At 36.4% G+C, this 27,818-nt stretch overlaps 1 protein-coding gene and 1 long non-coding RNA gene across 2 annotated transcripts; both read left to right on the forward strand.

Moving 5' to 3' along the window:
* The first annotated feature begins 12,455 nt into the window (after positions 1-12,455).
* Positions 12,456-16,841, forward strand: LOC104104703 (PLASTID TRANSCRIPTIONALLY ACTIVE protein 6, chloroplastic). Its single transcript, XM_009612849.3, has 6 exons — positions 12,456-13,003; positions 13,962-14,030; positions 14,157-14,261; positions 14,873-14,992; positions 16,439-16,528; positions 16,619-16,841. The coding sequence occupies exons 1-6, from the start codon at positions 12,509-12,511 to the stop codon at positions 16,733-16,735; spliced, it is 996 nt and encodes a 331-aa protein (XP_009611144.1). The 5' UTR covers positions 12,456-12,508; the 3' UTR covers positions 16,736-16,841.
* Positions 16,842-20,790: 3,949 nt separating this feature from the next.
* LOC104104702 (uncharacterized) lies at positions 20,791-22,566 on the forward strand. The gene is made up of 2 exons (XR_688180.3): positions 20,791-21,295; positions 22,180-22,566. It is a non-coding gene; the product is annotated as an uncharacterized lncRNA (long non-coding RNA).
* The last annotated feature ends 5,252 nt before the right edge of the window (positions 22,567-27,818 follow it).

Here is a 27,818-nt window from a genome sequence, read left to right on the forward strand (position 1 = left end):
TTTGAGTGCTAATTAAATAGTATTTTAATGCTAATTCCGTCGGTTTTCATCCTAAATTTGTATCCTAACTAGCAATTATGATTATGAAACATAGATATATTTTGCACAGAGAGGTCCCTTTTAATAATCACGATCTTGGGATATAGTAAGACTATTGAAAAGAAGAATCTTAGTTAGCCTAATAAATACCATTGAAATTATTTATATTCTAGTTAGCCTAATAATCCTCCATTTTAGTTAGCCTAAAGAATTCTGTCAGTGAACGAACAACTTATTACTGGTGCGATTATCTGGTTTGGTTTGAATAGAGTTATTGTCGAAATTAATGGTGTTAGTTGACTTGTATTAACTATTTCGGTTACCAAAATTGTATTGATAACTACAATTTTTGAATCCCCATGTAGATTTTGAATCCTATTTACTAACAAAGCTATTCACACACCAACCATTTAACTTCTCAATAAAGCATTTACACCTTTTATTTACTCTTTCTAACTCTTTCGAATTCAAGATCTTGTTTTAGTCGTTTGAAATTATATAAAAATGAAAAGAAAAAAAAAGATACAGTTATAACACAAAAACACACGAGAGCTGGATGAAGATAAAAATTTGATATCATTCATAGTTCAATAGAAAATAAATGTACACATACCATAACTGGATGAACTTAAAAATAAAAACTGAAAAAGGAAAAACCAATACAAACATAACCTAAAAACTAATTAATTTCAACCGGATCTTCAGAAGTTCCTTGTCCTTTCACTTGTACTTTGAAGACAACAAACAATGGTGCAATTTCAACCAACTCAAATTTAACGACCCAACCTCGCTTGATATCATTCTCCAACATAAAAATTTTCCAGCCATCTTTGATCCTTCTTCGTTCACCAATGGTCAATCCTACAAACCACTCTTTGCCACTATATTGAAGAAGCGCAGTGTTATTTGTCTCAGGAAGATACTCGTAGATTCGTTTGGAATATGCTGCAAACAGAAGTCGTGATTATTTATATAAAAAAAAGCCCCCATAAAAAAGCCACACTGCCGGAAGTTAATGGTTTAATTATTTATTAAAAAAAAACTCATTTACCAGATAGTCGGAATTGATTTATGAATATTTCATAAGCACTTCAAATATTTGATTATGCTCTTCCTCATTATCATCAGAAGAGGAGTAAGATAGGGATCGTTTGGCAGAGCTGGGAGAGGATTCCATAGTTGGTTTTCTAGGGTTTGTGTAAGAGTATGTGTTTATGTCTATAGGATTGTGTGGGTGAATGTGTATATATACACGGCCAACCATTCAAAAAGGCATATTTGACCATAAAGTTTAGTAAAATACAGATTTGGAACCTAAGTAAAATGTGTATTTTGCATATTTAGTCCCCTTATAATGTTAATTTTGACATCAATTGTTAGATTTGGGACCTAATTAGCAATTTAATTATGAAATATTAATGAATTAAGTGTCCCTGTGTAATGTTCATTTTGACCTCAATTGTTAAATTATTTTATTCAAACTATAATAATAAGTAAATATTAATAGTAACCATATAAGTCCATTGACTAAGGTTGTAGTCATATAACCTATATTAATTACATCGTTGTGATTCATAGTTATATTGACCGTTTATATAATTTCATTCATTAAGGTCATACGTATCGGCCTATAGTTATTCATAGCAACCATATAAGCCCATTGATTAAGGTTATAGTAATATGGTCTATGTTAATTACATCGTTGTGATTCATATCTATATTGCCCGTTTATATTAGAGTCGTTTATATAATTTCATTCATTAAGGTCATACGTATTGGCCTATAGCAACCATATAAGTCCATTGACTAAGGTTGTAGTCATACAACCTATGTTAATTATATCGTTGGGCTTCATAGTTATATTGACCGTTTATATAATAGCCAATATATAATTTCATTCATTAAGGTCATACGTATCGGCATATAGTTATTCATATAAGTCCATTGACGAAGGTTATAGTAATATTTTGTGATTCATAGTTATATTGACCGTTTATATAATTTCATTCATTAAGGTCATACGTATCGGCATATAGTTATTCATATAAGTCCATTGACTAAGGTTATAGTAATATTTTATGATTCATAGTTATATTGAGCGTTTATATAATTTCATTCATTAAAGTCAAACGTATCGGCCTATAGCAAACATATAAGTCCATTGACTAAGGTTATAGTAATATGGCCTGTGCTAGTTACATCGTTGTGATTCATAGTTATATTGACCGTTTATATAATAGTCGTTTATATAATTTTATTCATTATGGTCATACGTATTGGTCTATAGTTATTCATAGCAACCATATAAGTCCATTGACTAAGGTTATAGTTATATAACCTATGTTAATTGTATCGTTGTGATTCATAGTTATATTGACCATTTATATAATAGTCATTTATATAATTTCATTCATTAAGGTCATACGTATCGGCCTATATTTATTCATATAAGTCCATTGACTTAAGGTTATAGTAATATTTTGTGATTCATAATTATATTGACTGTTTATATAATTTCATTCATTAAGATCATACGTATCGGCCTATAGCAAACATATAAGTCCATTGACTAAGGTTATAGTAATATGGCCTATACTAATTACATCGTTGTGATTCATAGGTATACTGACCATTTATATAATAGCCGTTTATATAATTTCATTCATTAAGGTCGTACGTATAGGCCTATAGCAAACATATAAGTCCATTGACTAAGTTTATAGTAATATGGCCTATGTTAATTACATCGTTGTGATTCATAGTTATATTGACCGTTTATATAATTTCATTCATTAAGGTCATACGTATCGGCCTATAGTTATTCATAGCAACCATATAAGTCCATTGACTAAGGTTGTAGTCATATCTTGTGTTTCATAGTTATATTGACCGTTTATATAATTTCATTCATTAAGGTCATACGTATCGGCCTATAGCTATTCATATAAGTCCATTGTCATATTATCACGACCTAATTTTCCCTCTGTTGGGTATCGTGATGGCACCTAGTCTTAGGGACTAGGTAAGCCTAACATTTACTGAATAACAATAATAATTAAATAACATCTAACAATATTTTAGATAGGAATCTCTATAAAATTTATAATTCTCAAAACCGGTAGTACAAGTCATAAGCTCTACAGAGTTTGCTACAATTTTCTAAATACAACTGTTTGAAATAAAGTAAACAGTGTGAATACAAATCAGAAGGTGACTCTGAAGCCTGCGAACGCAGTAGCAGGTTTACCTTGAGTCTCCACAGCAACAGTCCGCACCGCTAGCTAATGATCAACTGACTTCAAAAAATCCTGGATTTGCACAAAAATATGCAGAAGTGTAGTATGAGTACACCACAGCGGTACCCCAGCAAGTATCAAGACTAACCTCACTGAAGTAATGACGAGGAATAGTCAAGACACCTACTAGACTAAATAACCTGAACAAGTATAAGTATAGGAACAACAGAGTATAATTCTACATAAAGACTACGCGAAGTGGCAAATAATACAGAAAACTTCAGTAAGGAAGGAAAACAACAACTATCAGCGGAACACCGTAATAATGACATAGAAGAATGAACGGAAACACAACCTGAATCTGATAATTACAGATAAAGAAAGGACAAGTAACAACTCAACAAAACGACCGCTTTCACACCAGGTTTTAGTCAATAGACTCCACAAGGTACCGAACCTCACACTACTCACCACTCATGGGTCCCAATACTTGAACCCTAATACTTGGCATCTTGTGCCCTCATTACATTTTATAACTACACTGACGACTCACGTGCCAAATAGATCCATTCTCACGTAGAAGGCAAGTAAACAAAGGTGTGCATATATACTCAACAATATCAAGAAAACCTCGTAATCGATAAGAGTACTTAACTATGTGTATGCTTGTGCAAGTGTCCTAACATAGTTCATGCCAACTAGTAAGTATAGGAAAAGAAATGGACAGCACGTAGGATGTTTTCTCACAACTTTTCACAAGATAAAGCTCACACAGGTAAGTGTACCACTATACAAATATCAACAACAAGAATGCCCTCAGGCCATCAAAAGTCATCACAAATCAATCCCTGACACAGCCCACCTTGTCTCGCCACATGTGCAATAATATAGTAAGTACCCGCCTTATCTCGCCACACGTGCATAACAATGTTCTCACCTTATCTCGTAACATGTGCAACCCACATATATATATCCCACCTTGTCACGCCGCATGTGCAAATATCAATAGTAACAATAGCACGGCAGAAACCTCGTACAACCCCATAACAACAACCGCACGGAAGAAACCCCGTGCATCACCACAACAAGTACAACAACAACAATGACAATAATACAAGGGTACGACAAATAAGTCAACTCAAAAATTCCAAAACTCAAAGAAACGGAGGAACTAATTCACAAGGAGTAGCTACAATAGAGAATGCTAGTCATAATAAGAACAGCTCAACAAGAAAGGAAATACTATGTAACAACGGTCCACAATATACAGTTCGACAACGAGGGAGCTAACACAAGTCGAATAATTCCAAATAAAGACAAGTCAACTAAATTATAGGATATCTAATTTTTTTTAAGGTTGGGCAATTAGGAAAGAGATACAACAAATTCAATAAGGATAAGCAGCAGAAAGATAATCATAGCCTCTATTAAGGGTGAACAATTACAGAAGAGATAATTATAACTTCAACAAAGATAAGCAATTAGGAAAGGATAACATGTCAATAGAAGAGATAACAATTCAGTTAAGGCACGGATGAATCAAATAAGCAACAAGAGTGGATAATGAAGCAATTAATTCTAGCTAAAGCAGGTAGAGGTAAAACTAGTAATTTAAGAGACGTATTTATAACATAACAACTGCATAATCAGTGAATACAAGGACTTTAGAACCCTAAAAGGCCAATTTTCCACAAATAAGTCCGAGCACGTACTCGTCACCTCACGTACACGGACTACAATTCGCATAGAAGACTCAAATCCTAAGGGGTAGTTCCTCCACACAAGGTTAGGCAAGATACTTACCTCAAAGCAGACAGACTGATACTCTAAAATGAACTTCTCGGGTGGAATGACCTCCGGACGGCTCAAATCTAGCCAAAATAACTTCAAAGCACAAATAAAACTCATAAGAAACTATTTCGGATCATAAAGCCTCAATCTTTATTAACATCCAAAAAATCAACCCAAAGGTCGACCCTCGGGCCCGCACCTCGGAACTCGACAAATTTCATAATACCCGAATACCCATTCCGATACGAGCTCAACCATACTAAAATTATTAAATTCCGATACCATTTGGTCCTTCAAATCATCATTTTTATTTTTTGAAAGTCTTTACAATTTTCCCCAAATTTTCCTTTAGATTCTCATGAATGTTATGTTAAATCTAAGGTATAATTACAAAATATAATTGAAAATTGATTAGAGGTGCTTACCCAATGATTGTAGATGAAATCCCTCTCTTAAAATCGCCTACTCTCGGACCTAGGGTTCAAAATATGACAGAATGAAGCTAAAACTCGAAATGCCCAGCATTTAGCAGGCTGCAGATGTCGCATTCGTGACAGGGGGTTCGCAAATGCGACCTCCGCAAATGCGAACGAAACATCACAGATGCGACCCCTGACAGACCAGACGAAGATCGCATTTGCGATCAAACATTCGCAAATGCGAAACAACAGTTGCCGCAAAAACGAACATTGTCTTCGCAAAAGCGGACAGACACACATCGTAAATGCGAGGGAATTCTTTGCAAAAGCGAACTCTTCCCCAGCAGCCCAGGTTCGCAAATGAGAAGCTGCTTTGCAAATGCGATAGTCGAATTTGAGACCAAAACATCGCAAATGCGATAAAACCCGAACAACACTCAAAATTCCTAACAAAATACTCCGAAGCTAATCTGAAACTCACCCGAGCCCCCGAGGCTCCAAACTAAACACCCACACAAGTCTAAAAACATAACACGAACTCGCTCACAAGATCAAAATACCGAAATAACCTCTAGAACTACGAATCGGATGCCAAAACACATAAAAATCACAATGAACTTCAAAAACTTCTAGAATCGCAACCAAGCTTCCGAACCATATCAAATCAACCAGGAGTAACGTCAAATTTTGCAGGCAAGTTTCAAATAACATAATGGAGCTATTCCAACTCTCCGAATCACATTCCGACCCCGATATCGCCAAAGTCAACTCTTGGTCAAACCTCTCAACCTTCAAAACTTCACATTTTCCAACTTTCGCCGAAATGCTCCAAATTACCCTACGGACCTCCAAATCTAAATCCGGAGCCGTTTATGCAAAAGTCAAATTCCGGTCAACTCTTACCGCTTAAGCTTCCAAAACTTGAATCCTTCTTTCGATTTGACTCTGAATTATCCGGTAACTGAATTCGACCACGCACGCAAGTCAGTACTCATAATACGAAGCTGCTCAAGACCTTACGCCGCCGAACGTGACTTAAATTCTTAAAACGACCGGCCGGGTCGTTACACATATGGCATATGTTATACATAGCCAATATATAATTCATTCATTAAGGTCATATTGACCGTTTATATAATAGTCAATACATAATTCTATATATTTTTATTGGTTAATCTTAATTGTAATAAAAGGAAAAATATGATAAATTTTAGGACTAAAATGTATTCTAGCTTCTTTATTAGGAGGGAAAACAAAATGATATTTTTGGACTAAAATGTCAAATAAAATTTTCGGAGGGAAACAAAGGGAAAAGTAAAAATACGATTGGAGGGAAATTAAAAAATTTGACTCTTTATATATCTCTTAAACACAAGTTAAAGTGTTAAACAACATTTCAAACTCTCCAAACAAAATAGATACTCTAAATATGAATGTTAACGAATGGATTGAAGATGATTTCTATCCATGGTTTAGGATGAACGTGCCCAGATCGTACATTAAGCGTGATGATCTAGTAATTTTTTTAATTTAAATTTTCATGAATTGATAACTATTAATTATCCCAACTAGCAATGAACCCTGAACCTTATCTATACATTAGGTTCTTGCAGTGTTTTCCAAAGAGTATCTGTGACTATCTTCCTCCTATTTCGGTTAAAACAATGCTTCTATATAATGGGAAGGAGTGGGTTGTGACTCTCACATATGGTGTTCGGAGAAGGCCGTTAAGGGGTGAAAACAATTTATTGTCGACAATAATCTGAAGAAAGGGAGTGTTCTTCTCTTTGAACTAGTTGAGGCTACATCAGGGGTCGTGTTCTTCTTTGTTGAAGTGCAAGGAACACCTAATGATTAGCTTGATATGTGCTTTTAGTTATATATAGAGACTTCAAATGGATCAAAGTAGTATTATAAGAACATATTTCTGGATTAATATGATTGTTTCATATAATATTGTTTGTGTTTTTTTCAATGATTATTGTAATATTTATTTGTTTTAAGAAGACTACTGGATTAAAAAAACTATTTAAATTGGAAATTATTTAATATATTTAGTGCAAAAAATGACTAAACTGGAACTACAACTAAGATATTATTTAGCATTCATCGTTTAAGCCAAGTCCCCTTCTTCTTTTCTATCCTTTTACAACCAAGAACAAGATCGGGAAGCTTATCTTAAAAACAAATCTAAAAATCGACATTAATTTGCTCATAGAGAAGTGGAAAAATCAACATGAAAAATCAAAAATTATATTTACCAATACAAAATTTTGGAGACCGGTCTGTTATTAATTAGTTATCAACCACCAAAACCTAAACTTAAACCTAAACTAACCTAAACCAATAGAGAACCAAAACCTAAACCTAAACCTAAACAAAGGTCAAATAACCTTTACATGGATTACTCAAGTCTTCTAAGGTTAAGACTATGAGATAAAACCTATGATGGGCACTATATAGCAGAAGTTAAAAATAAAAAAAATATCCAAAATCTATATATGTGGATGGATAAAGACAAGCTTCTATAATTAATTGTAGTCATGGAGGTGAGTAATGGTTGCATGGAGGAGTGTAATGGTGCATGGAGGAATGAAATTGACTATTGGGAAGTGTAATAGTTGCATCAAGGAGTGGAAGGGGCTACTGGAAAGTGTAATAGATGCATGGAGGAGTGGAAGTGGCTTTTGGAAAGTGTAATATCAGCATGGAGGAGTGGATGTGGCTACTGAGAAGTGTAATGGTTGCATAAGGTCTCTACAAAGAGACTTTAAGTCCTACTGGGAAGTGGAATAGTTATTATAACTCTTCTTATATATTTTTATCTTATGCTAACCCTTCATAAAACAATCAAACTGAAACTAGTACTACATCTAAGCATAACGATGGATAGGACTCCGATCAAGAAAGTTGTTGAATAGCCACTCCATGGTTCACCCGTTAGTCATAATATTTTGTACCAAGATCTTAAGCGTGACCTTACTAAGCCAAAGCATGAGATTAATGAATTGCTTGAGAAGGTGGTTCGTGACTTAAGTATTGATTACCTAAAAAGTGTCATGTTGGAGGAGCATCCGCTAACTTCAATTTATATTATGCTTGATGATATGCCCACACCATCCGTCCGGAATGGAGCTAAGAACAATTCTATTATTGTTATCACTAGTGACACTGAATCCGCCTCCAAGATCACCAAGTCTCTCTCTGTGACCCAGAATATTGAGTAGTCCATGCATTATGAAGTTTTCTCTCAAGTTGTCTTTTGCTTATGGTGATATTTTTCTAATAGTCTATGAAGTTGTCTACCCCTTATAGTGATATTTTTATTAATCTTATTATGTTTTGGTGATGTTATGAAATCTCATATTAATGAAACTATATTATTATGTCTTTGAGTATTTATTTTTTTACTTAAATGATCGTTTGATTCAAGTTAACAAAACAGTCCTATTGTCTTCAAAATTGCAACTGTTAGTTTGATGCCTAATGCAATGAAAGAACTAAGAGTAACATTTGTAAAGATTAATTAAGTCCTCTAAATGTGGTCAATTTTTTGCCAAATTAATATAGCACATTAAACTTATGACACCAACCTTGGATAGTAGAAAAATGTATTGTCAAGAATATGTAAAAAACTTGAAGATAGTTGAAAATGGAAGTACTTATGAAGCAAACTTCCCAAGTTCTTGTCAAATGAAAGAGTTTTTTAGAGATGAAACAAACAGTATCCAAAATCTGATATTACTACAATTTTTCAGAATCAAACAAATGTGAAAAGTTCATCTAACATTCCAGACAGTGTCCAAAATCTGATGAATATCATGAATCAATGTAGTAAGGTTTAAAACATGTGCAAAATGAATCTAATGCTTATAACTACTTAACATCTAGTCAGTAGATGATAATACTTTGACACTTAGAACTAAACTTTTCAGTTAAGATCCAACAATATAGACAAAACATTCAGTTCATAAGGGGAAAAACACTCTTATTAATAATCAAACTGAATAATTTTCTGATATCTTCATCCCTACAAGCATTCCATCTAACAACACAAATGATATAGCACTTGCTCCATTGTCACCTTCAACGCCTACACCACTTTCATCTACAAACGAACTTGAAGATGGTTCTTCACTGTCAGCATTTTCTTCTTGGAATTCATTGAATGCAGCGATGGCTTCATCATAAAATTTGTAAGACTTGAAGATGCTTCCTTTGAAACCTATAACCATAGGAGCACACTCACACCAAGAGTTGTATAATCCTGGCCTTTTACCACGAAATACCACATACACCTTCAATGCCGATATATTATCAGCTTGAGATCCATTTCTAAACTCATTGAACATTGCTATGGCTTCATCATACGATTTGAAAGCCTTGAAGATGCTACCCTTGACACCAGTAGCCATAGGAGCACACTGATGCCAAGAGTTGTATAATCCAGGCCTCTTACCACGAAATACATTATAGACTTTCGAAACATTATTCCTCTTCCCATCCCCTATTCCTTAATCTAACCCTAAGAAAGATAAGAGATGAAGAAGGAGAAAACAAAAATAGAAAAATGGGGGCTGGAAAAGCTTCTTAGGTGAAGCACTATATATTTAAGAGTTTAGGGTTAGAAAGTGACCAATGCAAGATGAGTATAGTAGTTTAAATTTATACATATTTCCTCTAATATACTATGTGTATATTTCAGTGTATTTCGTTTGGTATAGTATATGTTTATGTGCATTGAGCGCTTTATGAAAAATGATGTAGTCAGCATGTGTAAATGTGAAAGAAGCCTTGGGAAGGTAACACAATTAAAATAACGAGAGAGAATTGTTTGAAAAAAATTAAATTAAAATAAAAATCTGCTAAAGGGTATAAATGAAAAACGAAAATGCACAATTATTCAGTATACCCTCAAAAGCCGTGCGAAGTTACCATAATATTCCCATTATAGACATTTGAGCCATTATTAATGTGGCCAAATATATTTTTCCTTAAAAGAAAAACCCAAACACTGACCCCAGTTGTGCCACTTGAGTGTGTTGGTGTTGTTGTATCCGATAAATGAGATGCTGACTATGTTTGAAGACTTCTTTCAATGCTCACTCACGGTTGAAGAATCATGGGAGACACTCTCTCCTTTCAAGATAATTTCTTTGGGTCGCTCGTAAAAAGAGAAACAACATCCTCATTTATTTGGTCAGAACCTTCTTGAAGATAAATACAACGGCTAGTCCAAAAATAAGCCTATAAAATCTGAAGATCTTCATCAAGCCAAACACATAGCTTACTCAAGCAATGTTATTCTCTTTCAGTTTTCTAGCAAGCACTTAAATCTTGTATTGGTGAGTGTAAAAAAAGAAAAAAAAAAAAAAGGAAGAGTGTGAGTACAACAACAACAACCTAGTAAAATCTTACTAATGGGGTCTGGGGAGGGTAGTGTATACGCAGACCTTACTCCTACCCCAAAGGAGTAGAGAGGCTGTTTCCGAAAGACCCTCGACTAAAAAAAAAAAAAGACAAAATGACAAAATGACAAAAAGAAAATAATATTAGTATCACAAGTAGAATAAATAGGAAGAGTGTGAGTGATTAGAGAAAAGTTGTGCAAAATTTAAGTTTCGTTGGTGAACTTATAAAAACCAAAAGGTCAAGTTGAAAACCCATTGTTTGTAATCAACTTAATCTGAGGAGGAATAAGATAACCTTGTGGCCTAAGGAAAACGGATGTAGGTACGACCACGATACGTGAACCAGTATAAAAAATTTTGAGCATATTTGCAGTTTTACTTTCTGCCATTATTCATATAAGTTGATACATCTAACTCTTGAGCAAGTAAAAGAATTTCTGTACAGATGAAACAATCAATGATAGTCGACTAAAAATTTTAGAACATAATTCACCCTCCCTCTTATGTTTTATTTTTAAAATCATAGTACAACGGTAGTGTGATTTTTGATAAAAAGGTGAAACGGAGAGTAGATATAGTTTATTTGCGATAGTAAAGATGTAAATATGATTCTCTCCGTAAACCAAATGGTTGCTAGGGAGAAACAACAACGACAACAACAACAACAACAACGCAGTATAATTCCACTAATGGGGTCTGGGGAGAGTAGTGTGTACGCAGACCTTGCCCCTATCCTGAGGTAGAGAGGTTGTTTCCAATAGACCCTCGGCTCCCTCCCTCCAAGAACTCCCTACCTTGCTCTTAGGATGACTCGAACTCACAATCTCTTAGTTGGAAGTGGAGGGTGCTTCAATAGAGCAACTCACTCTTGTCATTGTTAGGGAGAAAAATGACAACAAATAGTTCCTTATATTTGGGATATAGGTTCGTAATAGTTCCTTAAATTTACTTCTAAGCAGTTTTTATCCTTTGAATTTATCAAAAGTGAGAACTTTTAATCTTCATCAAATATTTAGCATACTCTGGTTGTTAGATTAAAGGAAATAAAAAAAAAGAATTTAATATGAACTCACAGTTGGAGGTGCAATTCTTATATTTTCTGTAATTTTTGTCTAATCCTAGATTATGTGCAGCTCTTTGGGGTCAGTTTATCAAGTTGATTCGAGTCAATTTTTCATTTTTTCTTAAACACATCGGCCATATCCAAAATGAGAATACAAGTCATCTAAGTTCTATATTCTAATCTCTCTTTTATCTTTTGCTCATTTCTAAAATAAGGTTAGACGGAAAGCACATTTGCTAAGATCATCTATCTTTCTTTGTAAAAAGATAACGTAAGAGGTAACTTTTGACTAGGTATTTAGAAAGAAAAAAAATGGTAGTTGGGCACTTCAAATTAACCAATCAATAGCTAGAAAAAAAGAAGAAAATAACTGGTCTCAATCTGCTAAGTATTTAAAATTGAAGGGGTTTAATTCCCACCTTTTTAATCTGCTTTCCACTTCTGAAACATCTTAAGGGGGCTAAGTATCAAATCCAACACAAATATGAGTATTGAAAAGTACAAATCTAATCCACTCCCCACATTTCACTCCCTCTGAACTGAACAACCATGAGCGCTGCTCAGCTCTTCTTCCCGCTTCCTCCAAACCTTTCAACCTTCTTCACTACACCTTCTTCACAAGCCCTTTTAACCATTTCGTTTGTTAAGCCAATTTCCAACAACCCCAATTCTGTTAAACAAAGTTTTACCACAAAAAGGAGGCGGGATTTCAGGGTATTCGCCGACGACGAGGATGCAGACGGGGGAGGACCAGATGATTACGACATGGACGAGGATGAAGTGGAAGAAGCAGACAATAAAAAAGACTTTGATGTTGACTATGATACCCTCTTAGGTGGTGCTTCTTTAGCTGTTGCTGCTACTGGTGATGACATTGCGATGGTTCATAGCAGTAGCTTTGTGTTTACTCAAGGATGGAACTCCGAGAAAATCGTGGATTATAGAATTAATGAGGAGGAGTTTCATAAAATTAGCCTCCTTGATTGTGATTTCTTCATTCGTAAACCTCCTGACCCTGATAATGATGTTTATGACTTTCGTGAGGTTATTATTCTGCAGCCCTCTTGTTTCTTTTGCGTGCATTTATCTAGTGTTGAGTATTAGTAAGTTGACAAGTGCATTATTTTAAGTACTGTGCCTAGTGCTATAGCCGTAAATGTGTATTCATATAAGGAGTGGAAAGTGAAAAATCGTTGCTTTACTGAATTTTGACTGACAAAAATGGTTATCAGGGTTATGAGTTCTCAAGTTCAAATCCAGGCAAAAAACCTCATCTGCCTAAGTATTAGTGGGCATAATTACACGATACCTATGCCAATGGGAGGTAGCAGGTATCGGTCGGGATGCTATCGTCAACTAAAAAAAATATAAAATCAGGATTGTCTCAAGGGGTTTGACCTAGAAGTTGGGTCAGGGATTAATAACCTATATATCCCTATTGGAATCTTAGCTATGATACTTGGTGACCATCTGTTCCAACCTTGATGGGCAGGATTACCTTGGTAACCTGTGCTTGTGGGCTGGACGGATGGCCGATGGATTAGTCAGGATGCACAAGCTTGCCTGCACACCACAGATGTTTTTAAAGAAACATAGAGGTTTGTCTTACCATGTTACATGAACTCAAATATGGGTTTGTGTTTTGTATGTCAACAGAATATCCCGTAAGCATAGTTCAATTTGAGCAAGTTTTTTAGAGTATTTGGAAGGATTGCACCTCGTACTCCCACACCCATGTGTATGTTGAATACGCGTAGGTCAAAGCAAATGAAATTATCAATGTTTGGGGTCTAGGGGAACTCAGATACTGAAATTTGAATTTTAGTTCTTGCATTACTTTTGATTTCACATGCCACTAGATTGTTTTCTTTTTCTTATTTTTATTCCCTCTTCCCGATCCTGCTGTCTGCACCTTGCTTTTCTTTCCATTCCCCCATATGTAATGCTGGACCATTTGAACAATATGCTAGCTGATGAAGTATCATTTGTATTTGGCATGCAGATGTATGTTACGCCACCAGATACTGATATATATGCCATTCCCAGAGTTCTTGCACCAATGCCTCAGAAGGTATCATGTTAATAAAGTTTATGAATATGGATGCGATATGACTTATATTTGAATACTTATGATTCATCTTGCAGTAGATTTAGTGTTTACGTAACTTATTGATCAAGAACTTGTTTTATCATGTAGTATATTAGGTGTGCGATGAGTGATTATGGGTGCTACAACGTGACAGAGCCTCCCATTGATGCGCCTAGAGATCCTATGTATAAATCAGAAAGGGAAGTTTCAAAGGTATGGATGTTTTCTATTTCAACCGATAAGAACATTTGTTCTGTCATATGCTGTCTATGCAGTTTATTTTGCTAAAGATATTAAGCTTGTGAGGTAGCATTAAATTGTAAAGTCAAATGCAAGCTGGACAATTACATGGGATGAGCTTCGATGGAGACATAAGAAAAAAAAAGAGGAAAAAGATAAAGAAAGGCAATACTAACATTCTTGCTTTATTTTTTTTTTTAATTTTTTTTTTCTTTTGCTTTTGGTTCTGTATTGAGGCAAATCTTCCCCCTTAATTCTTTTTCTTTGTTTGTCTTTGGACGGAGGCCCTAAACTTTCTTTCCCATCTTTGGTGATTATTTAAGAGCTTTTGTTGTTTAAGCCTTATATTAATTTTGACCTCTTGTACTCCATCCATGTATTCTGAAAAGAATTCATCAAAATTTGATGGTTATATCACACAACTATGACATTCAAGGACTTCTTTTTATGAGTCTATGACATTAAAGTACTTAATCCAAAACATTTCATCTTGACTGGTATGAGGGCTCTTTTCATTTGAAGGAGGGTAAGAACACTTCCTCCTGCATTCTATGGGTTGTATGATCGGTGTGTCTCTGTTGCAGGTATTCTTAACAAAGCACTATAGAAACCGCAGGGCTGGTGATCCGGAATTTGCTCTTGATTTTGAAGAAATATACGTTATTGATTCGAAAACCAAATCAATCACTAGAGCCAAAGTAGTGGTAAGTTGCTCTTTCTTCTAGATTTGCTAATTTTTTATGCATCAAGTAGCTTACCTGATAAGTTGCTTATCATTTCCTGGACATAGCTTTTTCATTTTCATATAGCTGAATCTGCTCCTCTGAGTAAATGTAGTTCTAATGCTGAAAGCTCAAAGTATTGGATTGTTAGTACTTTGAAGATATATGTTTAACAATTAACATAGCTCAGCAATCAAGTCTGACCAAATTTTACAGTGCAAAGGAGTATGGGAATTTAAGGAGATGGTTGTGGTGTCAAGGGATGAAGGGAAAGGGTGTAGGGGTCAGGAGTTTGGGTGGAAGTTGGTAAGGAGTAAACGGCGGAACTGAAGGATTAAAGTTTGAATTTATTTCTTCTGTTCCATGGAAGCGGGAGAAGGTTAATGCTGGGATGACTGTCTTGCACAGATCAGGGTTAAGTATTTTGTTTGCGATAGAGGAAGAATAAATTGATAATTACTCCCCAAAAACATATACGAGTCCTGAAAGAGCCATTTCCACTTTACTGATAAGGTTGGAATGACTGCGTTGCACAAGTTTCTTCTCGTTTTTCTTTTCTTTGCTAAAGAGTAAGAACTGATTACGACTCCCAAAAGAGCCATTTCCACTTTGCTGATAATGCCAAAGGATTTCATTATTTGAATGGGTGGTGTGGGGGTGCTCAATTGCTCTAAATGTACATTTGTAGAGAAGTGCAACGCTGTCCAAAAAGGCTAATTAACTGTTTGGACTATGACTTAGATGCCTAAGCATAGTCTTCAGAGTGCGATAGAGCACTTTAGGAGGAGCTCCTAGGTTTTGAATTTCTTCCATCAAAGCTGCTTCCAAAAGGTATAATGTTTTCATCTGGAGCTGCTTTCCTTGTATCGACAAACAAGGACAGATTCTTTGATAAACTAGAGAATGTTGATCCTCTTTCTTGGTACTGCTTCTTTAGAACGCCTCAAGATTTCAGTAGAACAGTCAGGTGGGAAAGAATTCCCTACAACAACAGTTACCTTTATCCGTAATATTTCTAATGGACTCCACACTTCCTGCTTTTGTTTGCTCGATGGATGGACATAAAACTGTTAAGTTTACTCCAACTGCTAATTCTGAGTATCTGTGTCAAGTAGTAGACCAGCTATAGGAATGGAAGATTTGAACTTGAATTTGTCTTATCCATTCGGATATAGAATCTAAAGAACATCTGTGTTAATCAAAACCAATAGTGTGAGGATGTCTGTGCCAACAAGTACACAAGCTATAAGCACGGTTGATTTGAACTTGAACTTGTCCTATGCATTGAAACATTCGGATATAGTATGAACACGTGAAGTCCTGTGATTTGACTAGCTTGCATGTTTTGCCTTTCCCAAATATTTATACCCTTTGGTTGCTCTCTTTATTGTTAATGTTAAAAAGTTATTTTGTTTTTAAAAAAAATAGGTGACAGTCCCTGGAGGAAGAAACAGGGACAGGAAGAATGATTTGCTTGTCATCCGTGATAATGGGAACTCGTTCAAAATTATACCATCAGTGAGTATCATGAACTCAAATTCTTGCTTATCTTTGTATTATTGTGGCTGTCTTTCCATCTCTGATGAGCGAGCATCATGTTACTTTTAGGAGGAAAGAGATGATCCAACCACTGTGATAGAGAAAGAGGAGTGGAAGAAGTCAAGGCAAGACATGGAAAGACACCTTAGGAAGCTAAGGGACTTCAGTGTTTCAAATTGGTTTTAGTTGGCAAATGAATATCATCGTCAAATATTTCTACGCTAGTTGGCCTTAGAATTGCTGGAAGGGTTGAATACGCTAGTGGCAAGGAAACAACTGGGTTGACATAAAATTGTTCATGTTGCTGATTGAGCCAAATGGCTTCCAAAGTTCAGAATCGTATTCGTACATTGTCAGTGCTAGTATTGATTTGTGAAAATGATCACAGAATGAAGGTTTAGGATGGAGCTTAGGTAGAAGAATCTCTGCAAACTTGAAGCAATAGCATTATGCAGGGAAAGTCATCGTCTTCGAAATAAAGATAGTTGTGCATGTTCTCTCCTAATTATGAACGCTGGAAGCAAAGTACAGTGTAATGGAATTTTCTTTATTTCAGTTTTTTTTAAAAGAAATTTATTACTGTTTTCCAGTCAATCTGCTTTTTGTTGTTTTAACCACATCCGTTGTCTCTTTAACTTTGCTGATGCTGTAAAGTACTAGCTCTTTCATTGAACATAATCGAACAGTTAAGATAAGCTCATAACTAAATATGTAGGGACTGAGACTTCCTTGGCAATCCAGCTATTTATTGTAGCACTTGGAACTTTGTCTGAGTCTTATTAGTAGAAAAATGCAATTTCACAATTTGCAAAACTTCAACTTTCTCAAGAATGTAGCAAAGCACAGAAAGCTCATATTGACGATCCCGAAATACGTCAATAGAAATGGCTTTGAGACATAAATAGACGCATCGAGGCACATGAGAAGGTTCGCTCCAATTAATGATGTTATCATGAGAGCAAAAAAAATGACAAACAAACATACATGAATTTAGTATGATCAAATTCAAAATTAGATAACTAATTTCAATATTCAACATATACAATAATATCAATATTAATCCATTCTTGTGAAAGCTGAAAAGCTTTAAGAAGCACTCCAGATCTATTGGGGCTTTAAACGTAAAACACAGCTAAAGTATGAGCTTTAGTAAAAAAAGTCACAATGAAAAAAGAATACAAATATGTTTACAATACAAGAAAAAAGTAACAAATTCCTTCATAGAGTTTTCATTAACATCTAATATATCTCTTATTCGATTATATTTACTGTTTAGTACTGCTCTATTCAAGATAGAATACATAGATAACAATTTAAGCGAGGCGAAACGCCCTCCCTGAACTTTTTTGAGCTTCAAGACTTAAGTGCACCTCAAATGAGTATTTGATAATATTGTAGTAATCCAAATCCACCGCAACTTTTTATTGTCTCCTATCTATCTTAATCGCACCTCCGAAAATATTCAATAAGTTAGCTGAATAATGTCAATAATTCATAATGCTCACTCATCCGTATGCACATATCGTCAACTTTGTGTAAAACTAGTGCTACAAGTATTTCATATAATCTTTAGATGTAGAGGAACAAGTCACACATTTAGCAATTAGAAGATGAAAATTGCAATTCTATTTACGAAACCTTCAAATCTCATATTCAACATAATATCATCATCCAATCAACAATGTACTACATCTCTCTATACAAATGGCATAATTACCTCTTATTTTGATTTGTTAAAGATAAAGGTGTATGAGAATTGCATCAAGAACGAGTCAACCCCTTACCAAAATAAAAGTGGTACTTAGAGAATACGCTAATATAGTTGTATTACTATTCTCTTGAATTAAATCCTATTCTCTTGTATTTAAGTTTTAATACTCCATAACATGTATCAGAGCAATAATCCACTGATTGAAATTATATGTTAATGCTCTATATATTTTAACTTATAAAAGATTATATTTAACGGAATAGAAATTGAATAATGGCAGCACATCAGAAATAGATAGATCATTATGCACAAATGACAAAATCAAACAAGTTAAAAACAAATAATCAGAGGATAACAACATTAAAAACATGACTACAAATAGGAATTAGATAAAGAGAATGTTAGCATCAGAATTCAAATTCCATTTCCTGCCTAAGCATTGATGGACAGAGTTAAGCACAACCATTATTGGAGGAAAAATAATGCTTAGTAAGCAATAAAGAAAAAAAAATTTGGTGGCGTACTGCGATACTTGGAACTGCAATATATAAATTTGCATCAATCTGGCAAAAGAGTGGACTCTCTGATCTTTCTTTTCATCTCACAGTCGCATTGGAATTTTAAGATTGACATTTGCTCGAACTAAGGAGGATACATCCACTGTAGAATATGTCTCAGAAACATCATCCATCAAATTTAGATTCTCAAGTTTAGGTGTATTTATCTCCGAACACATATCACTTTTTTCCTTATCACTTCTATTGTCAAAGGATCCATCATCATAAATACTCCCTCCGATCCACAACAAGTGATCAATTTGCTTTGGGCACACCCATTAAGGAAATACAAAATTCTAGACAAAAATAGGTAGTATGACTAAATTATCCTTAATTAAATGTTATAGCATAGTTAATGTGAGGAGTAATGAGGAGTAAAAAACTTTTTAGGGATACGTACATAAGGATAATTTTGAAAAAATAAATTGAATTTTTTCTTGATTATATAAATGAACATTTATTTTGGACCAAAATAAAAAAGTATTGTGGACCGGAGGGAATAGTAACTTTAAGCTTTTTTCGAAACCGGGAGAACTTATAACAAATTTAGTTACACTCTCATACTCATCCCTTTCAACATAAAGAGAATGCAACACGAGACAACTAGGTATAAGCTTAATAGCATCACGTTCAAACATTAATTAGACTAAGGCCTCATTTGTTTGCACTTAATGAAAGTCTGAATCTTAATCATTCAGATCTCAGACATTAAGTGAATTTTTTTTTAAAGTCTGAATCTTAATTATGCAGATCTTAATTATTAAGTGTGTTTGTTCTTTTTACTTCACAACCACTTAATGGGTCTAAATAGGTTTGTATCATTAAGATCTATAACAGAAACTTAATTTCATTAAGATGCTATCATCCATATTCATTATTAACTGCTGCCATCGCCTACCATTATCAACTACCACCATGCCACCCATCACCACCATACTCAACCACCACCACCATCATCCTCAATCATAGCCGCCATCATTGTCGACTACCACCGCCCACCATCTCCACCACTCCCACCACCATCATTCTCAACGACAACCAACACTCATCCACCTTAACTACACAACTAATCACCCCATCACCATCAACAACCATAGCTGGCACTGCCCATCATTATAAACTACCACCACCCACCACCGTCTTCCTTAATCACAACCACCACCACCACCACCCGCCATTATTAACTATCACTACCCACCAGCACCATTCTCAATCATAATAGCTACCACTAGTTACTACCCTAAACTACCACCATCAACCAAATCTACCACCAACCACCGCTTTTAGTCGGCATTCACAAGCACTACCGTTAGCCATCACCACCAATAACTATCATATTTTAAAAAGCTAATGGAATATTAGATTAATTAGTATTTTATTTGAATTTTATGTTTATTAATTTTCAAATAAACGTAAATTTTATACATTCAAATGTTAAAAATCAAACATTCTTAATCATTTAGTATTCATATCTTAATACACATCTTAACATTCAGATGTGTATTTAGATTCAGATGTCTTAATCTTAATACACATCTTGTTATTCATACGTGTATTCAGATTCAGATGTTTTAATCTTTAAAAAAAAAAAAACAAATAGGCCTAAGAGTTTATAATTTTGTAACAATAGATTAGTAACCGTAAGATCTACAATGTTTTATGGCTAATATAGGTTATTTTGGTAATATTGCTAAAAGCATTATATTATACTTCACTTACTCGGTTTTAGTTTATGTGAACTTATTTGACTGAGAACGAAATTTAAGAAAAGAAAGAAAACTTTTGAATGTGTGGTTTAAAATGAGGTACATATATATTTTGTGGCTATAAATCATTGTATAAAGATAAATTGTTTTCGTATAGGGAAATAGGTGACTCTTTTTGACAGAGATTAAAAAGAAAATAGGTTCGAATAAATTGAAACGGAATGAGTATATCCTTTTTATTTAAAACCTTGTAAGCATATATTTTTCCTTTCTTGCTGGACGGTTCCATTCCACAAAAAAAAAAAAGGAGGGGTTACCCATCGCTTCAATCATCAACTGAGAAATGGCCGAATTGACACCGTCATCCTCGAAGAAGAGGCAAAGAGAACCTTTAGAGACAGCAGGACGGGAACCGTTTTCAGACGTGAAGAAGCAAAATCAAGTTCCTGAGGGTTTTTAAAAGTTGCAAAGAGAACCTTGTGTGGGAGGAGGAGGAGGGAAACCCGAGAAGAGGCCAGAAAAAAAAGTTTGTGTGACGTCGGGTATAAAGTGGCCAATTGTTCCGGATGGAGGCGTAAAGGAGTTGATTCCCAGATGAGGAGGAGGAGGAGGAGGACGACGTTTGGCCGGTTCTTGTGTGTTTGATCCGTCACGCAATCATTTTGGACACTTAGATCTTACTATTTTGCCGGCTGGCGCTGATGTTTTGCAGGATCGCAAAGAGTTCGTCCCATTTTGGGCCTCATACATCCGTCAGGTTCATCTATCCGAGGTTTACTTCCTTTGAATTCTCCTTTTTTATTTTTCATTATATTATGATCCCTCTTCTTTTCCTTTTTTTATAAGATATATGTATTCCATATCATTTTATGTGACATTATTTGATTAAAATTTACTTAGTATTGAAAGCAAATTGGCATAAAATACCAAAATTTGACTACACAGAGTTTTCTATTATTCCGTATCTTAATCAACTTTTTTCTTGTCTACACATAGTTCCAACATGTGATTTTAATTTATATACGTCATGATTCATGCAGAATAGTGGGAAAACATGTAAGAATTCTAAAACTTATGAAACTGCACGGCATAAATGTATGTTTTGAAGGTTTCAAAAAAAAAAAAAAAGTATCGCATTAATTATGAATTAGGAAACCGCATTTTTGTGCACGTAGTTAATTAGCTTGTAAAGTCTCTTAGGAGACTAGGAGCTGTTTGTAAATTAAACATTGGCTTGATGTGGTGAGAAGTAAAAACCACAACGTTTTTTGTAATATCTTCATCTGGGAGGATTTCTATGCATTTAGCCTTTGGAACCTTTGGACCAAAAGAAATCACAATAATTATGTTACCAATGATCCTTCACATAGCTTTGTTTGTATGCGCATAAATGAATTTAACCTTTTGACAATCAGGCCAACGAATCCCAGGAATATTAATACCATCTCTGTTAAGTTAAACACTGATGGGGGGATTCTCTTATGGTATGAATGTTCTCAATCACACTCGTGAAGAACTACTTGCTATCAAGTTTGGTTTGTTGCTTGCACTGCACCACAAGCTGTTCCCATTGGAGATAGAAACGGACTCCACTCAGGCTCTATCACTATTAGAAAACGTTTCTCCTATTTATTGTTATATCATATATGATTGCAGGTTGTTATTGCACAGTTGGATAATCCAGTACAAACATAGGGCAGGAAACAAAGTGGCACATATTTTGGCGAAGGAAGGATCAAGGTAGCCAAGCTGGATTGGAACCAACCATTTTGCAAATCCATCGTGCAGTACTAAGGCAGCTTCCTTAGCAGATAAGCTAAGGATCATTTTGTGTTAAAAACTTATCGGAAGATATTTGTAATTATTTGGCTAGCTTTGGGATGTTGCTAATTTACTCTACTACAACTAGGAATGATGATCCCAACGGGACATCTAGTTTGTGTGATGCTTCTATTACTCCTAGGAATGGTGATCCCGATACAGGATTTGTTTCTCGCAATTGTTGTTGAGATTTTTCTATCATTATAGTTTAAGTTATTTAAATTTGGTCTCAGTCGGTTAGAGGTTGCCCCAGATGGCTGCAATTATATTATTTGAAGTGGTTTTAATTTTATCAGCAGTAAGTGTTATGCTCTTTTTACTCGAGACCAAGGGGCGTGAACTTGTTGATCATGTCTCTTTGTGGAAAGTTGTATACCAATTATTTGTTGTGTTATTATAATTTGTTGAAGATGCAACTCTCTAAGTCATGTTGGTACTATTCATGTTATAATTACGGGTAAAGGTGACTTCAACTTTACGTGTAAAGGTAACTTCAAACTTAATTTCTTTTTTCTGCTGAGTTTTGTGAGAATTACACCTTTGTTTACAAAGTTATTATAAATTTAACTTTTGTGAGCCATCATAACTTGATGACTTATAACAATAGGTGAGTAGTATAAACTGTAATAATTTTAATTTGGTAATCTAAGGAATGAAGTAAATAAAATGTTATAACTGGTTAAAATTTACGGGTAGTGTAAAATCTTCTTGTACTATCAACATATACAAATTAAATCATTCATCGAGCCAATGCATTTCCTCTCGTGCATGTTAGTAGTATTATTACTTAGCAAACAGGTTGCCCACCAAAGAAAGCTTACCATGTTATGGCTATTTACCATAAACTTTCAACTTTCTTTGCACTCCTCGATCGTACTGTTTTTCTCGCTGGAAACTGAAATATTACTTAAATGAGATGCATTAGCCCTTTGTAAGATAAATCTTAGATTTGTTTGACCAAAAAATATAGATCTTGGTTCAACTAATTAAATTTATATATAATGAGGGTTAATCTTAGTTAACAATAATATCCCAAAGATGGAGTTCTTAAAAGTGCAATAAATACTACGTAAGTATACCTTGACAACAACGATACAGTCAATATTCAAGAAATCAAAGGCAATAACGTAGCATTAAATATTGATGAATAACAATAAATGGCATTTAAGTAAATAGAATGAATGAGTCACCCAAGAAAGGATGAAATCAGTGAATGTTCTTTCTGACAATGATAAATGACGGACAATCCTTTGAATATCTGAGTTATTCTCGAATCTGGTGAAAAAGTGTAGACAAGAATCTTAGTGAAAATGTGATATTTGTATACTTGCAATGAAGTCACATTCTCGCTCTAAAGTCAAAGAGTATTTTTGCAAATAAATATCACATGTCCCCTATCATTGTGTCTCTTTCTATTTATAGGGAACATGTTCCTAAAAACCTTAACAGTACAAGTACAGAGAATATTCACTAGAATATTCTCTTTTGTATCCTATCTTGAAACTACTTGTTACAGCTCTTTTAAGGGTGTTCAACCTCGGCCTAGATGACAACCCCTCGACTTCAGTCTTATTGACTCTTCGACCGCGGCCTTCATTGATAATTAGATTACTGTGACGCGTGGCATCCCAGGAATATTTTACTAATACCATTTCGACTAAAGATGGATTTTGACCCATACAGTTAGTCCTTCCGCTTATCGAAGTCGTTCCCGCGGACAAGGTCGGTGAGTGAATAATGTCATTCATGATACGATTTTATAGAGTTAGGTGAGGTCGTGGTCGTGGAGACAAGGCTACGTGGACTTCTGTGATCCGCATATTTTGAATTCTTTGAATTACCCGTGAAGTATGTTAGAGCTATCTGGTCCAAGAGAAGTGACGTCATGACATCATGCGTCATAATGACGTCGTTTCCCTACACACTACATCGATTTAGGTGTAACCCTTGATTGGCTCTGTCGTTTCGATATCTGTGCTAATCATGACTCGTCTTTCAATTTTGGTGCCTCGCAAACCTTATAAATAGGGGAAGGTTTGTTGATTTTGAAACTTTTTCCAAACTCTTCCTTCTCTTTTAGTAATAGCCTCTCCTTCATCTTTTCTGCATAACCCTTTCCACTTCCTATTTCAGCGCCTTACATCGTTGCTCATTCCCGTTTGCTTGTTATTCTTCTTCTTTACATCGAATCATGTCTAACGTACCTTCTGAGGTTGGCAAGGGGAGTCGTATTACACCCTTGGCAGTGGTGTTCCCCTCCCATAAGGAGAGTGTTCCTACCACCTTTGAGGATGGAACCTTCACGTCGGTGGAGGTGATAATCCCCCGCAACCCTGATTCCAGATCCGATTTCACCAAATCACTAGAGGCAGAACCTGGAGCCTTTCGGTCAGTGATGACGGTGAAGGAATTGGCGGAGCTAAAAGCTAAATATGTCCTTCCCAAGCATATCGAGTTCATCCTAGCCGGGTGGGATACGGTACAATTCCACCGTCCTGGGTATTGCGCCCTCTATGCCTACCCCTTCCAAGTCGGCCACTCTTTCCCCCTCCTTCCGTCGGTGGAGGAGTTCTGTCATCATTACGGCATTTTCCCTACTCAGCTCGCGCCATACGTCTATAAATCCATAAAGATGCTCACCAAATTTGTTGAGCTAGCAAGGGTCGAATTGACACTGCGGCATTTAATCCATCTATTCGCTCCTAGCTTTTATAGGGGGGCGATATTAAACCTTCGCCACTGAGGGGGAAAATGCCTGGTGGTGAAGATGGACGACAAGGCCAGTTGTCAATTCTGGTTCAACTTCTTTTATGTCAAGACCGAGGATGTTATGACCAATTTCGACGGCTTTACCGAGGCTTAGAACTATACTCGAAAGTACTTTGGTCGCTTTCTCATGTTTGGTCCTGAATTTTGACTTCTCGCCTTCTTCTTTTGTAGCCAAGACCTTGCCTCCTCCTTTGAATGCTCATATTTATAACTGGGTCAAGCGGCTCCTCCTTCACATCGTAGGGATTCGTGAATGGCCAAGTTTTTTCAAGAAGTTCGAGCTCGCTCTCCCTTCGACTGGTAATTTCCTTTTTACCATCAGTGTCTTAATTTTTTTTTTCATTTTTTCTTTGTTTTCCTTTGCTGATTTTTCCTTTTCATGTTTTTTCTTAGCTTCAACCAGGGGGTCTACGAGGAGTCGAGAGCTCCCGCGCCCTCGTTTCGGAAGAGGAAGGCTACTACGTCCTCATCTTCTGCTCATGTTTTGACCGTCGTTGATCCTAACTTTGTTCCAGTTCCCTCTGTTGTTGCGTCCGAATTTGTTCCCACTTTGGCCATGGAGACTTCGGATTCTCCCCTATATTCTCTCATCGACGAGGACAACGAACCTTTCCCTAGTGATGGAAATCTCCTGCCTTGAAAGAGGAGTTCTGTGGATGTTGGTGACGGAGTCACACGGGCCATTGATGCGATGGAAGGTGACTTTTCACTGCATGAGACGGTGACCATCCTCGTAGGAGTTGATATTGAGCCGCGTTTTGAGGTTTCGAGGTCGGTGGGAGCCGATGTGGATGTTTCTTTTCCTTCTACGATGATGGAGACGGAAAGGACGACTGCTGATATCCTAGACACTTCGAGGCAAGAGGAGGCATCGATCTCTCGAACAGCTGCAGATACCTCCTTGTCAGCCAATGAGAGGGGTAAAGGCATCTCTGAGGAGGGTGATGAGTCAGGTTCTGACGTTGATGCGGACGACCTGAGGATGATAGATGAAGGGCTTACCCATCTTGAGATAAGGTTGGAGGGGTCTACGAGGACTATCGTGATCCCCATGGATAGTGACCTGTCCTCGGCCCTCTCTATTCCGAGATTGAGGGTAAGACCCTTAAAGAGATAGACGATGGTGCTTTGTCGAGGAGCATTGCTCGCCTTGCTCTTAGGGTGAGTGTTTGTGCTTCAACCTCTTCTCTTTTAATTTTTTAGGGCGTCTTTGGTTCCGACTTCTTTCTTCTCTTTCCTTTTTATGATTGTAGACGGTGATTTTGGAGATAAAGAGCGTTCGGAGGGAGAAGAAGCATAACGAGATCTTTGTGAAATTGAAAAACAAGCATTTTGAGTATTGTGGCAAGTATCGAGATCTCCATAGGCGATTTCGCAAAGGCAACGATATGCAGGCCTAGAAGAAAGATGATGAGTTGGTGAAGCCCATTGAGGAATGTAGCATCCTTGAGGGGACGTTGAGGAGTAGGGAAGAGGAGCTTGAAGTCAGCAGGGGCATGGAGGCCCAATGCAGTGTCCTTCAAACTCAATCGGTCAAGTTACGGGGGCAGTTAGAAGAGTGTTGACTTCTGCTAGAGGCCCTCAATAGCTAGATCGCTGAGAATCAAAAGGAAATTGAAAAGGTGGAGTCCTCTCATTTAGATTCTCGGAGAAAGACAGAGATGCTTGAGTTGGTGAATAGGACTCTCCGAGCCGAGCGGGAGAACGATCATTCAACGGCGAGAGATAAGGAAGATCGACTCGAGGAGAGGATCAGAGAGCTAGAGAAAGATAACTCCATTCTTCATGATCGAGTGGCCTCTTTAGAGGCCAAGAAGGCCCAATTACTTGCACAACCATCCTTTTCTGCACTTCAGATTTTCCCAATGTTCCTTGGGAGTTATATGAGGAATGGATTCATATAGAGGCCTGGTTAGATGTCTTTCGAGATTTGCATGCGGCGGGATCCGTTTCTGAGGCTGCCCTCGAAGATGTTTGTGTTAAGGCTCGTGAAGCTCAAGTCACTTGTGGGTATGATCCCGTTAAGCCTGAGGCCGATGAGGAGGAGGGGGACGAGGGTGTAGACCAGCTTGACGAGAATGCTAGGTATGATACCGCTTATCCTGAGGGCGAAGGTGGCGATGGCGAGGGGGGTCGAGATGGTGAGTGCATTGGTGGTTAGGGTGGCGACACCGTTGAGCATAAAGTTGGCGAGGGCACTGAAGGTCGTGATGGCGGCGACCAGTATTTTTCTATAAGGCCCCGTAAATTTCCGATAAGTAATTTAAGGTCCCGTGATGCCAAGGTAGACTAATGTATTATATTTTTGGACTTTTTGGGTTGAACAATGTGTTGGGGAGTTGAATCGTTTTGACCTCATGTCGCCCAGCTCATAGCGTGCTAGACCGTGCTATATCCCTCGCGAAACCTGGTCTATAGCGCTAGACCCTGCTATATCCCTCACAAAGCCTGGTCTATAGCTCGCTACGGAGCTCCCCTAGCCTGGTCTGTAGCGCGATCCGGATTTCGGAGGGTCCATTCTTCTATTTTTATAACCCGGCCCTATCTTGATAAATAGACGTAAGGGACCATCTTTGAAGGGAATATCTAATATTTTTAGAGAGAAGAAATGCCCTAGAGTTAGAGAAGAAATACGGATTTCGTAGGGTCCATTGCTCAAGCCTTGAAATTCAACAAGAAAGCTCACAAGATCTTCATCCAAGAGG

Source organism: Nicotiana tomentosiformis, chromosome 4 (assembly GCF_000390325.3).
Source record: "Nicotiana tomentosiformis chromosome 4, ASM39032v3, whole genome shotgun sequence".
Taxonomy (NCBI): domain Eukaryota; kingdom Viridiplantae; phylum Streptophyta; class Magnoliopsida; order Solanales; family Solanaceae; genus Nicotiana; species Nicotiana tomentosiformis.

Excerpts from the sequence above, each read along its gene's own strand:
- LOC104104703 (XM_009612849.3), top strand. The coding sequence starts at position 12,509 with ATGAGCGCTGCTCAGCTCTTCTTCCCGCTTCCTCCAAACCTTTCAACC. Across the intron at positions 14,031-14,156 it reads TTGCACCAATGCCTCAGAAG|TATATTAGGTGTGCGATGAG; the intron begins GTATCATGTTAA and ends TTTATCATGTAG. Across the intron at positions 16,529-16,618 it reads CGTTCAAAATTATACCATCA|GAGGAAAGAGATGATCCAAC; the intron begins GTGAGTATCATG and ends TGTTACTTTTAG.